At 39.1% G+C, this 18,683-nt stretch overlaps 1 protein-coding gene across 4 annotated transcripts in view; it reads left to right on the forward strand.

The window, feature by feature from the left end:
• Positions 1 to 15,806, forward strand: part of LOC109967166 (copine-9-like) — a 112,092-nt gene extending 96,286 nt beyond the window's left edge. For all 4 annotated transcript variants that reach the window (XM_020612542.1, XM_020612540.1, XM_020612541.1 and 1 more), the window contains 6 exons: positions 843 to 1,024; positions 2,172 to 2,299; positions 3,601 to 3,703; positions 4,593 to 4,650; positions 8,767 to 8,840; positions 15,023 to 15,806. In XM_020612542.1, coding sequence (XP_020468198.1) covers positions 843 to 1,024; positions 2,172 to 2,299; positions 3,601 to 3,703; positions 4,593 to 4,650; positions 8,767 to 8,840; positions 15,023 to 15,205 — 728 coding nt within the window. In that variant the 3' untranslated portion in view covers positions 15,206 to 15,806. The remainder of the gene's footprint in view (positions 1 to 842; positions 1,025 to 2,171; positions 2,300 to 3,600; positions 3,704 to 4,592; positions 4,651 to 8,766; positions 8,841 to 15,022) is intronic.
• The last annotated feature ends 2,877 nt before the right edge of the window (positions 15,807 to 18,683 follow it).

The following is an 18,683-nucleotide window of genomic DNA, read 5'->3' on the forward strand; positions in this document are numbered from 1 at the left end:
ATAGATTGTTTTATTTAGATTCTTATTTTTCCATAGGTGCAGTTGGCCGTGCAGGGTGCACAGGGAATGTTTGGTGCTTTCATGGCCAGAAGTGCACAGTACACCTGTGGCACAGTTGGATGCTTGAATGGATTAGGAGGAATGCGATGTTGGTAGCAGGCATCTTTCATTGCTAATGAGATCATCTCCCTCCTTTCACCCATTTAAAAGTAGGGCACTGGTTTCATAAGGAAGGAGAGATTCCAGACCAGCTCATCTGAAGGGGAAAAAACCAGAGCTGGCATTCAGTCACATTTCACTATTTACATGCGTGCAATAATTCTGCTGCTTAAACTATTTAGTCAGTTGTGTAAGATATTAACATGATTGCATACACGGATAAGTCCCATAATCTGCTTACATGATTTTATTTTTCAAGAGATAAAAAGTTGACGAAATTTACTGTTGCGGCCACAGTTCTTAATGTAGTTCATTACATTCTTACATTCATTCTTTTGCGATGCAAATGAATCACAATATTTTTGGGAAATCTGTTTGAAAAATGAAGTATATGGTATTTTCTTGGAATCTTAAAATAAAAAGGTTCAAAAATCCAGCAACACTTGTTGTGTATAGAGCAACTTTATTGTAAGACCAAACGCTGACCTTTTCCCTTTATTTTTCTATGCACCTTGGCAGTGGGTGAAGTTGTGCCAGACATTTCCGCATTTCCTAGGAGTCAGTCATCTCCTGTTTTTCACTGGTGATATATTATTCTGATGATTCTACAGGTGAAAACCAGACAAAGAGGAAGCATGACATATTCTTATTCTCTCTGTGTTGTGTGTGCATGTTCTTCTAAGGTAACCCATCCCAGCCCACCTCCCTCCACTATATGAGTCCCTACCAGATGAATGCATATGCCATGGCCCTGAAAGCAGTAGGTGAGATTATCCAAGACTACGACAGTGACAAGCTCTTTCCTGCCTATGGCTTTGGAGCTAAGCTGCCCCCTGATGGCAAAATCTCACACGCCTTCCCACTGGTAAGACACACATGTATGAATTCACTCATACAAAGCACGCACACACTCCACCCTCAGCAGGGCGTGGTGCGGACCAGGAGTTGTCACTACAGCATCAGCTGGTTGCACAAACAGAGAAGCTGGCTCATCTGCCTCCCAGTGGGAGTCTCCCTGCATCCCTTCTAGTTCCTCTGTGCAGCCTCATGAGAGAGAGGGCAGCCAGTCAGAACTCACTGGATGCTAAGCTCAAGTGAAGCGAAGCCTCTACTTGTCATACCCTCTAATACATTTGCACAACCAGCACAACATTGTCTTCTTCTTTTGCCCCTGATAATGTTGTCACAGTCATGTCAGCTTGGGCTTGGAGACTTCAAGTTCTTCACAGAAAGCCTGCTTTACAAACTGAGGCCATGGAGACCTACAGTAGGCATCCAGGCAGAGAGGAAAATGTTTTATGGGGGTTGAATAGGGACTAAAAGTCAGGGTACAGTATTTTGGCTTCTGAGGCTTCAATTTTCAAGTTCATTATTTAATACAGCTCTTGCAAGAATGGCAACATTATCAAAGTGCAGCACAAAACTGCAGGAGTGACTCTACTTAATCTTAAATCCCTCCTAGTGCTGCTTTTTAGTTCCTTTATGACCAACACTGCCTTTTCATGAACTTTGTAACTTATTGTACTTTGCTGCACTTGCCAGTTGTATGAGAGTGTTACTGATATTGCCCTCTGAAGAGCTCCATACCCCCAAAAGTAGAGTTAAAAATGTCTCCACTAAATTTGGTTACTACTTTAGGACAGAAAAGGGACATTTACTTGGAAGTACTTTTCTGAGTTTCCTGGGAATACATTTTTAATATGATCACAGCTAATACCAGCATAAGATATATTAAAGATGTGTTCCTGGTTCATGAAAAAAGAACAAAAAAGTTTATTGAAATCTATAGTTACATTACATTTTGTATTGCCTTGTCTTTGCAACTGCCTTCATCATGTCAAGTGTAAAAAAAACAAAAAAGTCCATCTCATAATTGTCAAAAATGTATATATGTCAGTCTCATACTGGCAATAAACAGGCAATAATGAACTGGGTTACTGTGTTGTGTGTGCACTAGATGTGTGACTGTACACTGTTTACTTGATGAGTGTGCTGTATGCTCTCTGTTGCAGAGTGGTGACAATGATAATCCAAACTGTGTAGGAATAGAGGGTGTTCTGGAGGCTTATTTTCAAAGTCTGAGGACGGTGCAGCTCTATGGACCCACCAACTTTGCACCTGTTATCAACAAAGTGGCAAAGTATGTTTTAGAGTGTGTGCATGTGGCACAGTAAAGATATAATTACACCTTTAATGCAAAGTTGAAATTGTATGTTTATGCCTTATTTTATCCAAACCCAGAGGATGCTTTTTAGTTTTGTGTTTGATCAAACATGACTCATGAGAAGCTTTTTCACCAGATAGAGAATTGGTTTTATTTATGGAACATTAACAGTGGGGGGCAAATCAACATGTGCAGAATTAAGAAGGTTACAAATCATCAGCTAATAATTAACTTGTTTCTGCCTCAGAGTGGCATCTGAAATAACATCTGAAAAGAACATGTTCATTCAGAAGTTATATATACTGTTTGTGGATTTGATTGGAATCCAGAAGTTATGTGTATGTTGCAGAGGATGAAAGTGGCAGAATATATCCCTTGTGAAGCATAATTATGGGCATGATAACAACCAATAATGGTCATTTAATGGAATGGCAACAATTGAATCAGCTGGTTTTGTACTGAAAAATGAACACCATGCATGGGAAGTAAGGATACTGTCAACATGAACCTGGATTCCATAAAAAGATACAGCATCTCATTATCTATGATGTAACAGAAGAAAGGTTTTGAGCTAGAACTGGCCAAAATTGCAACATAGACCATTTAACTAGTCACATTTAACAAATTGTATTGCACATATAGCATGCAATATCATGCAAGAGACCGTCAAAAAAGACAAGAACAACAGCACACTAGAGTCTGTTTCCGAGGTGGCTGTATGCAGCACCTTCTTGAAGAGTATATATGATGGACATGGCCTCACCACTTTATTCTACTATCCAAATACTGTGAATTCAACCAAAATGCAACCCTTTTTATATCATCAAATAACCTACTAAAAACAAACTTATTAAAAACAAACCAGAAAAATGATAACTTGTACACACAACAGTGTGTTGATATGTACCAAAAACAACAAAAATCAGCTCAGAAAAGTTTGATTTGTAGTTTTTATTGTAGCTCATGTCCACCAAAATGGAGGGGGTGGGATTTATGAACTATACTGCAACCAACCACCAGGGGGCGATCATATTTTGGTGACTTCTGGGAGCTCTTGGCCTGTCCATCATTTTTACAGTTGATGGTGCAGGCTCACAAGCTGGTCAGGGGTAGGGTTAGCGAATCCATAAACTCTGTACCATGTCTTGACAAGACAGCACAGCTCAGCAGAACACAGATGCATAAGAGTTTAGGGATTATCCATTATGTCAGTAACTGTCCTCACAAAGACACAATAGCTATATAAACATGTGTGTATGTGTGTGCACGTTCCCCAGCTGTGCAGCAGAGATTACAGATGGCTCTCAGTACTTTGTCCTGTTGATGATCACAGATGGAGTGATATCTGACATGGTCCAGACAAAAGAGGCTGTGGTCAGTGTGAGTAAACAAACACACACACAACATACACACTTGCATGTGTTAATAAATAGGGACTGATGGATAGCATTTCTCTTCCTGCAGTTTCTCCTGCTGATTTGATCTTGGCATCCTATTTTCTTTTGTGTGTGTGTGTGGGGGGGGGGGGGGGGTTGGGTTAATTTACTAAATGATAACTTTCTATGATGTTTGGATAAAAAACAGCTGGGTATGTCCCGGCAATGGGCATTTTACGATCAGTACTACCTCAGAAAAAACTACAAACACTACAGTACAGCTCATATTTTTCATTAAGATTCAAGGTCTGGGAAAGACACCTTTGTTTTCATTGTGACTTTTAGTTGTTCCAGTAACTTGTTAAGTTAATGTTTGAGGGATATCTGATCTAATTAGTTCTGTTCTGAGGGATTTCTCTCATGGGGATTTATTAGCTTTTTTCCTCTCTCGGACTACCTTGCATGTAGAGTATAAATTAAAGTTGGATGAGGTCTAAGATATTAAATCCTTCCAGATAATAGAAATATTATTTGCTGGCTTATTTTCCAGCTGAACAGCTCTTGATTTTTGCATCAAAGAGATTTAAGGTTTTCAAAATAAAGGTTATGTTTAATAAGTATGTTTAATAAGGTCAGGTTAATAGCCTCATCTGTTATAATGAAATACGATTTAAATCTTTAACAAGTTTGACAACGCTAAATATACTTTTGCAAGACAGTGCTCATAATGTTACTCTCTTGAAGCTTAGCTCTTATAGACCTCTTTATTCATCTTAACCTTCAATAATACACAATGAAATGTGCCAAATAATGGGAGAGCATTCATATGGAAGCTTAGTACAATCATCTCATGAATCAAGAATATTTTCATTGTCGTTCTTTTTTTTGTGCAGGCGGCTTCACTTCCCATGTCCATAATCATCGTCGGTGTTGGGCCTGCTGAGTTCGATGGTGAGTGTTCCATGTTACCAGTCGGTCTATGTATCATTTTTTATTTCAACATGAGACAACATTACAGAGGAGAGTCCTTTTTTTTTCTTGAGGAGAGGAGAAATACACTAAAAGACAGTAAATCACTTGATACATCATAAAAAACAGACTAGTAGTTTAATTACATCTTGCAGAAGCTTGCTAATAGTTGAATTTCATATTTGCATAGCAATTCAAGTAGTTATTGTAGATTTCTTTTTTGCCATTTTGGTGTAGTTAACTACTGAAACTACAAACAATTTTGGACCATAAAAGGAAAGGAGGGATTTCTTTTAATTGTTTACAACAAAAATCTAACCCTCTTACAGTTTTGTCCTTGTGAAAAGCCCAGATGGGATCATTTATTTTCTCTCAGGGGAAGCTGGCCTGTTGGCTCACCTGTGAGAAATATTTGGCTGTAGACTTTGTTTTGAATCTGACCTTGTAAAATGTAACTTAAATATACTTGGTGTCAGTTAGTCATTCGTATTGATTGTTGCTATTTATTAACAAATGCTGCACAGTATTTTAGAAGTTACTTAGCTACAGTGACTGAGTAATCCTGCTTGGTGCAGTACTCCTGTATAACTATAGTGGAAATGTTGCAAGAAATAGCCTAACAGACTTCACAGTCACAGGCTTCACATACTGATTTTTTCACTATTTGTACACTGTATTTGTATATCCTCGGTCACACGGCAGCTTCTCCAGGCGACCTCCTCACTCCTCAGAGCTGAAATAAGCCAAGGATACTGCACACAAGAGATCCACTTCATGTTAATTGGCATTTCACTAGGCAAAGCAATCAGCTACATAAAAAATGAGCATCCAGAATTAGAAGAAGGAGCAATATGGAAGCCATTCGTGAGACTTGCGGCTCTATCACATTTCTTCACATTCAGTATCAAATGTCACTGTGCTTTTAAATAGACAGTACCAGTTATTTCAGTATCTCAAGTGTCTAAATCATACTGTTTGTATATAAAGACAGACAAGACCTTTAACAGAGATTCTTTAATATCTACTGTAACTACACACTGTGGAGATCAGATGTGTTCATTAAACAGATAATACCTCAATCCAAATATTATATTTGTCCTTCTAACCATTTAGGCTGTAAAGTTTAGTTCAGTAAAGTTGTGTATACAGAATCATTGTCTTTTCATTTAAAAAAAATCAGCATTTGTGAACACCACTGCATGGTATTTTAAAGCTTCAAACATCCATGAAATGTCTTTCCACTGGTGACGTGAGATTCTTTCTTCTAATGCAGCTTTGATGCTGGTGCTTTATTCCTCTTCAGCGTGATAATCCATGAAGTGATCAGTATGCATATTGGATCTACATGGCAAGATCCTTAGAAAAAAAAATGGAGATATTTCTTCTAGCTACATCTGATTTTCATAGAAAGTTCTTTAAATTAGTGAATCTAATGGATGGTGCTCACATTTTCTCTTGACCTAGTTTCCTTCTTCTTCTTTGTTCAAATGTTGGATGCTCATTTGTTCTAATGTAGGTGCACAATTAATTTAAAGGTTGGGGGGTGGAGTTAGGACAATTCTAAGGGCCCACGAACTTTGGGGGCCCACAGTCTGTGGGTAGAGGGCCCAACTTCAAATTTTTTCATAGGGCCCAAAACTGCTAGCGGTGCCCCTGTGTAGGTGGAATGCCAGTCACCATATAGTGCATCACCTGTGTGCCTGTTACTTAAAAGGCACCTGCAATGCATGCACTTGTGCTGCTAATATAGGCTGGATGGCAGAAAACATTTTGTCTTCTGTAAGTAAAGTCACATCTCGGCACTGAGTGTGACCTACCCTCTGTCATCACTAGTGAACATAATAAAGAGGACACACTAGTTTTTCTGAAAACAGCTGAAATTCAGCTTTAGAAAAATATATAGATTTCTCTTCCTTTCATTCAGTCAAGCTGTCAGGGAGAAGTTCAGAATCAGTAACACTGCCCATGTTACCATTTTAAATGTGATAGATTTTTGTCCACTATGGGGCAACACATTAATGCAGTGTAAACTCTACAGTGGTAACACTGTTGGTATATTTTAAAGCTGATGTGGCAAATGTGTGCATTTTACTACATTTTACACACACCACTTCAAAATGTGGGGAAATACAAAGGTTCATCACAAGGAGCAACATGAAAATATTGATTCAGTTATCTTTAAATAATGAACTTATTCATAAGTAGGCCTTTATTCTGTTAAAGGTTTCCAATTCACATGTTTCTCACCAGAGCATATTGCATGGTGAATGGGTTTCCTATTCCTGAAACGATGCAGGGGACCGACATATAACTCTGTAGTGCTGCTGGTGGTTAAATTTTAAGCAGTGTACCTACAGTACAAGCACATGGCCGAGGAGAATTTCACCGCTGACGAGAAGCACATGCTGGCTAAATCTGAAATGTAAACTGTTATAATTAAATTGAATGGCTTGCGTAGAAGACACGTATGTTTTTATGAAAGACAGCATTTGACTCTGACCTTGACTTTGAGCTGATTTAAGGCGAGGAAGCAATGGCTAATGAGCAAACTAGATAACACTATGGCAATGAAATTGTAATTGGGTCTTCATATACACTAGTGCGTCTGCAGAAATTCAATGGAGTCAAGTGTGCACCACACAGATCAATACGATTTCACTAGGGACTGTGTGTGTGTGTGTGCAGTCTGTTACTTCTCAGCGAGATGTGACAACTCAACACCTCATCACTGTGTTTGATGGCTCTTCATTTTCTACGTATTTAAACAATCTAGTGGTGGGATCAGTAGTGAAAACACTTACGCATGTTTGGAGGTCATAAGGTCAAGCTCACACATGAGGCCTCTGGCAAGTGTGATGTTCCCTCAAACCCTTTGCCCAGGGCTGCCACAGGCCCCGACTCTTGATGTTGGTGGTGGGCAGACTGACTGTGTACCCCCCACTTCCTGCAGTAACGGCAGCTGCGAAGCCCTATGATAGACTGTTGACCTGTCCAGGATGTACCCCGCCTCTCACCCAATGTCACCTGGGATTGACTGGCAGTTAAGACTTACACGTTTGGTTGTGAAGGTTGCAGTATGTAAGGCGCTAGGGAATGCATTATGTCATTAAAAATATGGGTGTGTATATATACACATTATTGCCTTTTTTCTTTTGCTTTCTCTCGAGTCTATGTTTTCAAGCTCCTAAACTATAACTTTAAGTATTTCTCTGTTAGTCCTGATGTTTGTACTAATATTTGTCTTAGTTTTGTTTCAGTCTATTTGCTGGTTTGGCCTGACGTTGTACACAGAACTCATACCATGGCAGCTCCAGAGACAGGATATATTGTGTTTTGGAGGCAACGTTTTTAAAGACCTCTCAGAATGACATCTCTGTTGGAACGCAGTGTATTTGGCCGCAGTCTGAACACACTCCTGTAGCTACACTCTTAAACTATGATCACGGAAGCACATTGCATTCACCAAAGGGGAAAATAATGGGAGGATCTTATCTCATAATTATGACTTACTATCTCAAAATTACTTGTTTCTCAAGCAGGTTGTGAAGTTTTCCAACTCCTGCTCAATACATGTAGCCTAGTGAGTTACACTATAGGCAGCAACTTTGAGGCCCACTTTTAGCCTATATTTCTTTACATTTTGGAAGACGAAGTATGTCGAATTAACTATTAACAGTTCATTTTTGCTATGTACTATTTGATATGTATAGATAACTATCACTGAATTACTGTGGTACTAAAGAATTCATTAAAACCTGATGATTTTCATGCAAGTTCTGCAGGGTTCCAATCCCTGCAATATTTTATTATTATGAGAAAAAGACCTTGTAATTACAAGATCTGGATCTGGTCAGAATTATTTTCAATTTTCTGACTTCCATTGTAATTGTGCATTGTTTTTGCTCCAAGAATGACAATTTTGGTTCATGAAGTATTCTTACCATTCTCCAATACCTATTCTTACTCACTGTACTTACTCATACTGCTGTGTTTCCACTTTACAGTATGAAAAGACAAAAGAACATCCAGGAACGTGTTTGTGTTCTCCCTCAGTGGTTACAGTACTGAGTCATATTCTGCCGCTTTCTCACTTTGTAGCTATGGAGGAGCTGGATGGCGACGAGGTGAGAGTATCCTCCAGAGGACGTCTTGCTGAGAGAGACATTGTACAGGTACTCATCATAATTCTATTTAACTTCACAGGTTAGATTTCAGCTTGTTTCTGTCAACAGTAGCAGCATGGGGGAGTTAACCCCGCAGGAGGATAGATTACACTTATAACACACACTGGGAATATGCTGCGTTGCTCTTACAAAATACTCCTTGTACAGTTCCTGTCTGCAGTGCGGTGGGCCACTGGGCAGGCTCAATGGCACAAAACCAGAACATGTCCACACAGGGTACAGGGTCAGGACTACACCGTCCACCTGTCTAATATAAGCAAGGGCAAAGAGTTAGTGTTAACCCATTTAATCTCACATTTTTCTCAGACATGTACCTACATAAAGCAGGAAGTCCCATGAAGGAGTATGTATCCCTTTTATATTCAATGAAAAGCTTGATGAAAAAGAAAATAAAGTTGCCCAAGCAAAACACAAACCACACACAGATTCAGTATGTTTAAGGTTTAGTTCGTTTTGGGCTCAAAAACTCCTTAATTATTTTCAGAAGGTTTGTGGCCATTTTTTAAAATAAGCAATAATTCATTTGATAGAAAAAAAATGTCCAATCTGTCTGGATCCTGCCTCTCAAGTTTGAATATTTCTGACTTCTTTTTGTTTTCTATGACAGTAAATAGAATTTTGTTTAGGTTTGTCTCTTAGCCAGACAACATATGGAATTAGAAGATGTCACCTTGGGCTCTGGAAAATATACCTTATACTATACCTATACTATATACCTATACCTATAGTAAGGGTTTATTCTAATTGTTTTGTATTTTTAATATTAGTGCACACAAAGAAATGAATTGTTTTGTAATAAAACATAAACATCATGTGTGTAGCTATATCCTATACCAAGTTAATATGTGGATAATTTAGACTTTTGTGCCAAAGCTGTATTGATAATGCTGACGTGTTTTCACAGTCCTGTCTCAAATAACAGCCCTAATCACATTTACATGCACACAGAAATCCCTTGATTACCTTTAACCTTATAACGACAATGCTTTAATCAGAATGTTTGCACATGTAGAAACACACACACACACACACACACACCAAGTTCAGCCAGTGACAGACTTTCTCATTGTTACTGACTGAACATGACGACTTCCTTTCCCGCAACAATACTTATTGTCCTCCTGTGATAAATTAAAGCCATGATGTTCCGTTACACCTGCACTCATGCCATAAAACTGATGCCTTAAGATATTATCTTGACTTATGTATACTCAATGGCCACCTGGCTAGAATGGAAGTGTTGATGTACCCACATTTAAATGTACCAGAGAAGGTTTTAATAATCGCTGCCAAGCAGACAGGTTTCATAAAAGATAATTGAATATTTTGACAAACAGCCCCTTTCAGACAGTTCATGTCTAAATAAGCACCTGCATAAAAGTCATCGCAACAATCCTACTAGGTCTGACTTGACGCTCCCAACACAGTGAATATAAATTGAATGCTGTCATCTGGTTAACATAAAGGCTAAAGCAAAGTTAAATACACAGGGAGAAAGAGATACAGCTACTGTAAGTCTGGTTCTGCTTCCTTTAGTGAGTCTTAATAAATATATCACCTAATAAATCAGCTCTGTTGCACAAAGAAAGTAAAACTATAGTAAGCAAAGTGAATGAGTATGTTTTAAAGTTAGAATTATTAAAAGAGAACTCCACAGATTTCACACATCGCAGTCTATGTACAGGTATTACTGTACATTACCAGTCAAAGGTTTGGACACACTTTCTCATTCAATTCAGTGGAAAACTGTACCCAAAGTTTTGAATGGTAGTGTATATGTGGAAAAATGATATACAGCCCTTTGCTTCTCCAGAGGGAGCCAATGATTTCAGTTGGGTCAGCATCGGTTGCGTCTGAAGTCTGAAAGGTAAAACAACAAGGAGTTTTTCTATAGCTTGCTCCTCATCTCTGTCCGATGTTACTACATATCCAAATAACTGAATGAACTGTCAGTGATAGAATTGCATTGTGGGTAACATAGCTGCCAGATTTTGAGAAAGAAAGGTAATGTGTAGAATAAAAAAATATCATATTCTGTTGCACACATTTTTACCATTTTTAAATTGTTCATGTGAATGTAATTAATAGCAATGTGATGTTAAGTGGAGATGGAGTGCTCCTTTGAGTCATTGTTTGAGGAAAAAAATGCCAAAGTTTGACTGGTTCCAGTGACTTTACTACAAATATTTCCTGGTTTCCATGGTTATCTATATTGATAACTTTAACTTTCACCCTCTAACTTTTAATTGTTAGTAACAATCAAAACAAACTTGGGCAGTAACCCATCTTCTTCTCCCTCCATTCCCTGTCTGTGAAACCTTTTTCTACCTAAAGCAGTAACACAAGCAAATTGTACAAAGAAATGTTTTTCCCAGTAATATTGATACAGTACTAATGTTCCAGCCACTATCACATCACGTTCATATATATGTACTTGATACACATAATGTTATAAGGTAGCTATGAGATATATCTCAAACAAGAGAAATTACGTTACCCTTGATAGTTGAACAAACCTGAACGTTGCTACATGGACTGCAGTGTTATGTCTGACATAAACAAACTGTGTGGCCTGGACCAAAACTGAGCAAAAATGAGCAAACTGAGCAAAATTACTTCATTTGCTAATGCAGAAATATTTGCTGATTTCCACTAATTGCACTACAAAGCGCTAATGCTGCAGCCAGTTGGAATGACTCCAAATTACAACCAGAATAACTCGATACAACGGTACAAAACTGAAATGTTAATGTTAGCTTGCTAATGATGCTGATATATATATACATACAGTGGTGTGAAAAAGTGTTTGCCCCCTTACTGATTTCTTATCTTTTTGCATGTTTGTCACACTGTAATGTTTCAGATCGTCAAACAAATTTATATATTAGTCAAAGATAACACAAGTAAACACATCATGCAGTTTTTAAATGAAGGTTTTTATTATTAAGGGAAAACAAAATCCAAAACTATAGAGCCCTGTGTGAACAAGTGTTTGCCCCCCTGTCAAAACACTGGTTTATCGCACCTGAGTTCAATTTCTCTTGCCACACCTGTTCGCAATCAAGAAATCACTTAAATAGGACCTGCCTGACAAAGTGAAGTAGACCAAAAGATCCTCAAAAGCTAGACATCATGCCGAGATCCAAAGAAATTCAAAAACAAATGAGAAAGAGAATAATGGAGCTCTATCAGTCCGGAAAAGGTTATAAAGCCATTTCTAAAGCTTGGGGACTGCAGAAGAGCGCAGCGACAACTCATCCAAGAGGTCACAAAAGACCCCACAACAACATCCAAAGAACTGCAGGCCTCACTTGCCTCAGTTAAGGTGAGTGTTCATGACTCCACCATAAGAAAGAGACTGGGCAAAAATGGTTTGCATGGCAGAGTTCCAAGACGAAAACCACTGCTGAGCAAAAAGAACATAAAGGCTCGTCTCAGTTTTGCCAGAAAACATCTTGATGATCCCCAAGACTTTTGGGATAATACTCTGTGGACAGACGAGACAAAAGTTGAACTTTTTGGAAGGTGTGTGTCCCATTATGTGTGGCGTAAAAGTAACACCGCATTTCAGAAAAAGAACATCATACCAACAGTAAAATATGGTGGTGGTAGTGTGATGGTCTGGGGCTGTTTTGCTGCTTCAGGCCCTGGAAGACATGCTGTGATAAGTGGAACCATGAATTCTGCTGTGTACCAAAATATCCTGAAGGAGAATGTCCGGCCATCCGTTTGTGACCTCAAGCTGAAGCGAACTTGGGTTCTGCAGCAGGACAATGATCCAAAGCACACCAGCAAGTCCACTTCTGAATGGCTGAAGAAAAACAACATGAAGACTTTGGAGTGGCCTAGTCAAAGTCCTGACCTGAATCCAATTGAGATGCTGTGGCATGACCTTAAAAAGGCAGTTCATGCCCGAAAACCTTCCAATGTGGCTGACTTACAACAATTCTGCCAAGATGAGTGGGCCAAAATTCCTCCACAGCGCTGTGGCAGACTCATGGCAAGTTATCGAAAACGCTTGATTGCAGTTGTTGCTGCTAAGGGTGGCCCAACCAGTTATTAGGTTTAGGGGGCAAACACTTATTCACACAGGGCTTTGTAGTTTTGGATTTTGTTTTCCCTTAATAATAAAAACCTTCATTTAAAAACTGCATGATGTGTTTACTTGTGTTATCTTTGACTAATATATAAATTTGTTTGACGATCTGAAACATTACAGTGTGACAAACATGCAAAAAGATAAGAAATCAGTAAGGGGGCAAACACTTTTTCACACCACTGTATATATATAAACATAAACTAGCTACTTTAATGTCTATCAGGATGAAAGCTATATCTGTGTCAAACTTTATTCCTTTGGATGCTTTGTGCTCTCAACATGCCAAACCGATGTTAACACTGGTTTTGCCTCATTTTTGTCGCACTCTTTCTATGCTAAAGAACATGGTGTCTTGGGTATAACAGACAGATCTGCTCCCATCCTGGGTTGTGCCTACATAGGGAGCCTCCATGGTCTGTCTTTGAAATGAGACATACTGGTTTGAAAAATGCATCTTACAACCTAACTATTTACATAAAATGGGAATTAAAGAAAAGTCTAGGCTTAACCTTTTGTGCACTGTGGCAACTTGTAAAGTGGACAGCAGAAATCATTGTGTAATAAAGGATGAAACTGATGAAAAAACTTATGATAACATTTGCTGTAAGATGTTAGCAGAAATATTTGCTGATTTCCACTAATTGCACTACAAAGCGCTAATGCTGCAGCCAGTTGGAATGACTCCAAATTACAACCAGAATAACTCGATACAACGGTACAAAACTGAAATGTTAATGTTAGCTTGCTAATGATGCTGATATATATATACATACAGTGGTGTGAAAAAGTGTTTGCCCCCTTACTGATTTCTTATCTTTTTGCATGTTTGTCACACTGTAATGTTTCAGATCGTCAAACAAATTTATATATTAGTCAAAGATAACACAAGTAAACACATCATGCAGTTTTTAAATGAAGGTTTTTATTATTAAGGGAAAACAAAATCCAAAACTATATAGCCCTGTGTGAATAAGTGTTTGCCCCCTAAACCTAATAACTGGTTGGGCCACCCTTAGCAGCAACAACTGCAATCAAGCGTTTTCGATAACTTGCCATGAGTCTTTTACAGCGCTGTGGAGGAATTTTGGCCCACTCATCTTGGCAGAATGGTTGTAAGTCAGCCACATTGGAGGGATTTCGGGCATGAACTGCCTTTTTAAGGTCATGCCACAGCATCTCAATTGGATTCAGGTCATGACGTTGACTAGGCCACTCCAGTCTTCATTTTGTTTTTCTTCAGCCATTCAGAAGTGGAGGGGGGGAAACACTTATTCACACAGGGCTTTGTAGTTTTGGATTTTGTTTTCCCTTAATAATAAAAACCTTCATTTAAAAACTGCATGATGTGTTTACTTGTGTTATCTTTGACTAATATATAAATTTGTTTGACGATCTGAAACATTACAGTGTGACAAACATGCAAAAAGATAAGAAATCAGTAAGGGGGCAAACACTTTTTCACACCACTGTATATATATAAACATAAACTAGCTACTTTAATGTCTATCAGGATGAAAGCTATATCTGTGTCAAACTTTATTCCTTTGGATGCTTTGTGCTCTCAACATGCCAAACCGATGTTAACACTGGTTTTGCCTCATTTTTGTCGCACTCTTTCTATGCTAAAGAACATGGTGTCTTGGGTATAACAGACAGATCTGCTCCCATCCTGGGTTGTGCCTACATAGGGAGCCTCCATGGTCTGTCTTTGAAATGAGACATACTGGTTTGAAAAATGCATCTTACAACCTAACTATTTACATAAAATGGGAATTAAAGAAAAGTCTAGGCTTAACCTTTTGTGCACTGTGGCAACTTGTAAAGTGGACAGCAGAAATCATTGTGTAATAAAGGATGAAACTGATGAAAAAACTTATGATAACATTTGCTGTAAGATGTTAGGCTGGTCATTAGCTCAAGCTCTAACAGCAAAACAAATTCAGTGATGCAGTCTGTGAGAGAACTGAGAACATTTGCTTGTAATGCCTCCTACAAAATCCTCAGCCCTTGCTGACACTAGGTCAATAATTCATAATCAATACTCTAAACTAGAATTTTCCTCTGCTTCCAGTTTGTTCCATTCAGAGACTACATTGACAGATCTGGCAACCAAGTCCTCAGCATGGCCCGGCTGGCTAAAGACGTCCTGGCCGAGATCCCTGACCAACTGCTGTCCTTTATGAAGGGTCGAGGAATTGAACCGCGACCGTCCCTCTCGTCCTCACCGTTGCCGGAGCTACATCGACATATGTGACCCTGACACAGCCACTCACCTCAGCCTCTACACTCTGATTCACTCTATCTCTTTTCCTTCCTACTTATCCACACGCGCCTCTTGTGTAATTATTTGTCATGTTATAAGAACAAAAGGGTTTATCCAAGACTTGCCCTCTTCCTCTTACCACAGATCAAATCAAGACAGCTGTGGCTCATCCCTCACTCACCTGCTGCTCTTCCTCTTCTTTTCCTCCCTGACTTACCCCCAAAATTTTCTTTTACTGTATGAGAGAACAGTGAAACCGAACCCTGGGTGTCCCTCCCCTCTACACTGAGTTTTACTTTTTGTCTGCTAATTCCCATTTTTTGCATTAAAGGTTTTATTGGTCCTTGTCCTCAGCAATATTGACAATTCTCACAGGAAGTGCAAGATACTGCTGTGCAAGAAACAGGTGTTTTTGTTTATAAACTGCTCAAAATTTGACTATGCCTCCACTTCGGATCTGCTTCCTGAAGGCTGCTTCCTGAAGCAGAGAAGAAAGTCTAAGATTACACCAACTGAACTTTAATATGATTGAAGAAATCAACAAATGCATTTCCGAACTTCAATCATGTAGTCTCCTGCCAGTGAAATCATCTTTCATAAACTAGCTACTTTAATGTCTATCAGGATGAAAGCTATATCTGTGTCAAACTTTATTCCTTTGGATGCTTTGTGCTCTCAACATGCCAAACCGATGTTAACACTGGTTTTGCCTCATTTTTGTCGCACTCTTGCATTGTCCTCTGGCGAGCAATTTACAAAGGCTCTCTCCCTCCTCAATCATATTCTTAAGTCCAGGGAGATCTCAGATGACTAACAGCTGCCACGCTGAAAGCAGGGCCACAAATTTTACACCTGCTTTCTCCTGACAGTAAATTTCAGCCGCAGTTCCCTCTGTCCCAGCCGTGGTAAATCAGGGACTGATGGTATTTATATAAATTTTCATTCTTTCCTCCCTGATTTTTGCATCCCTGAATGGGAACACCTTAAAATATATATTACATGAGAACCAACATGCAAATTCAAAAAAAAACTGCTGTGCCGCATTTTTTCCTTCTCGCAAAACCCCACCAACTTTAGTAAATATGAACACAACCAATGTCACTGTTTAGTGCCAGAAAATGAGTTGCAAAACCTTAGGGGATATCCCCCTTTGTGGATATCATACAGGGGTTAGCAGACAACTGTGGGCAGGTCTAGTGTTGGGGATCCGGCCATGTATTCACGCTTACCAGTCACACTCACACACACACACACACATACCTGTTAGCCATGACACACCCATCCTCGCTTTGCCCAGCTGGGCTGAGGCTGGGGGCAGATTCCTCCCCTGCTGTTAGAGAAATGCCAGCCTCTCTAGCTTCCCTGCAGAGCAGTGGAGGAGGAGGAAGGAAGGGAGGAAGGAAAGAAGGAAACAAAGAGATTCAGTTGTAAGAGAGCGATGGAGAAATGGAAAGAAAAAAAATCAAAGACAAGGCTACAAGCGTGTGGAGGAAAGAGACAGAGATGGACAAGGTCGCAGGGAAGGGGAAAGCATCAAGAGTTTTGTTTGAAGCCAGGGAAAAGAAAATGGGAGAAACAGATGGTGGCAGATGAGAGGCTGAGCTGAGACAGAGGAAACTAAACACCTGTTTAGTCTGAGATATCTTTGCATGCATATTAATTGGGAAAGAAATCTCAGTCAAAGATAGATGCATGTTCTTTAAAAAGCAATAAACTTGACTCCTAGTGTAATGTTTGCCCTGTGCATGTCCCACCCTCTCCCCCGCCATGACTTGACATTTTATTCCCAGGCAGACTGTAGCTGTGTACAAAGTGGGCAAAGTCTGCTACCTAGTGTTCATCATTTGTATAGCAGGGTATCTTTATTATGCATGACTACATTTCTATACTATGTAACTCGCACAGAAGCATGACCTGATGCAAGTGACATCAACATCATAATTACAAGACAGGCCAATACAAATTCACACATCCGAATAGTTCAGAGAACCGTGTTGATTTCAGCTACAAACATCTATATTCCTATGTGAAATGTAACAACTTAGAGGGGTGTTTATGCTGTTTTCTGTGTTGTGTAAGTATATTTGGCTTTTATAAGCTTCTACAACAGTTAGTTTGCATGTCAGGGAGTAGGTGCATTAAAACATTTATGTTGTCACTGCAGCAGAAAAAAGAGAAATATATCTCAAAGTGATATGCATTTTTTGTGTCACTATATATTTTCATTTGTAGATTTCGGACCTAACTTGTGTGTACAATGTCCTTTAGAAAACCTTGTATATTCACTCATTAAAGCTTGTGAATTACCCCACTGGGAGACATGTATTTTTGATATTTTGCGATGATGTGGCCTGTTCCCAAGATCATAATAAATGGGTATGTAAGGTCTTACATACACTCGCCGGCCACTTTATTAGGTAGAACTGTGTGATTGTATGCAATTTAGTACAACACTTCTGACTTAACGTCTGGGTTTATGAAGGTCACAGTTAAAGGTGGTGTTATACTGGACTACATTATATTCAGAGCTGTCTCTGTATTTTTTCCTCCCCAGCTACATACGTGAGAGGGTCAGAATTTAGGAACACCTCTGAATATAATGTAGTCCAGTACAGCACCACTATGGCCTCAGTAACAAACATATAATTGAATTTAAATAATTTGAGCTTTATAAATGCAGGCAGAAGTGTTGCACTGAGGTGCATGCAATTGTACAGGTGTACCTGATAAAGTGGCCGGTAAGTGTACACCAGTGGTATCAAGTATTCTGAGGGCACCCCAAACCTGTGGTGTAATTCTTGTACAACAAGTGCATTTTTGTCTGTCTTTTCTTTGTCTTATGGTTGGATAAACGTGCATATCCAACTCACTGATCACAGCGTGTGAAAATTCAGATGGCTAATGTTTCATTGATTATTATAGTACAGAACAGTTACACAATGTTTCCCATTCATTTGCTTGCAGTAGAACTAAAAAGGCCTTTTACATTGGTGTCTTTTAAAATATTGTCTCAATACGTTTATAATAAGAATGTACAATGTTTGAATTATACACTGTTCAGTGTTTTGACAAATCTCTTGTCATTTAATATGAGGTTTGTCTGCCTTTGTGTTACTCATACTGTATGTCCTGTAGTTGATGAACTGCATTACCACATTCCAAACATAAAGTGACACAATCTGAACATTGTATGTTGTTGTTTGTTCGCAGAAAAACGGTGGCAGGTTGGTGCTCTAACAGAAATCCTGGAGATTAATTGTTCTACAGTACGACACAGTGCTGGGCCTCCTCCCATCAGAATGACTTTAAGTGATTAATTCACACATTGCTATAGATAATGGTAATCAGAATCAGAATCAGCTTTATTGGCCAGGTGTGTTGGACACATGAGGGATTTGACTCTGGTGGCTCTCAGTGTGTTTATACATGTCCTTCTGTAAGGCAGCAGTGGGCAAGTAAACAATGTGTA

The sequence above is a fragment of the Monopterus albus genome, unplaced genomic scaffold (assembly GCF_001952655.1).
Source record: "Monopterus albus unplaced genomic scaffold, M_albus_1.0 scaffold126.1, whole genome shotgun sequence".
Taxonomy (NCBI): Eukaryota; Metazoa; Chordata; class Actinopteri; order Synbranchiformes; family Synbranchidae; genus Monopterus; species Monopterus albus.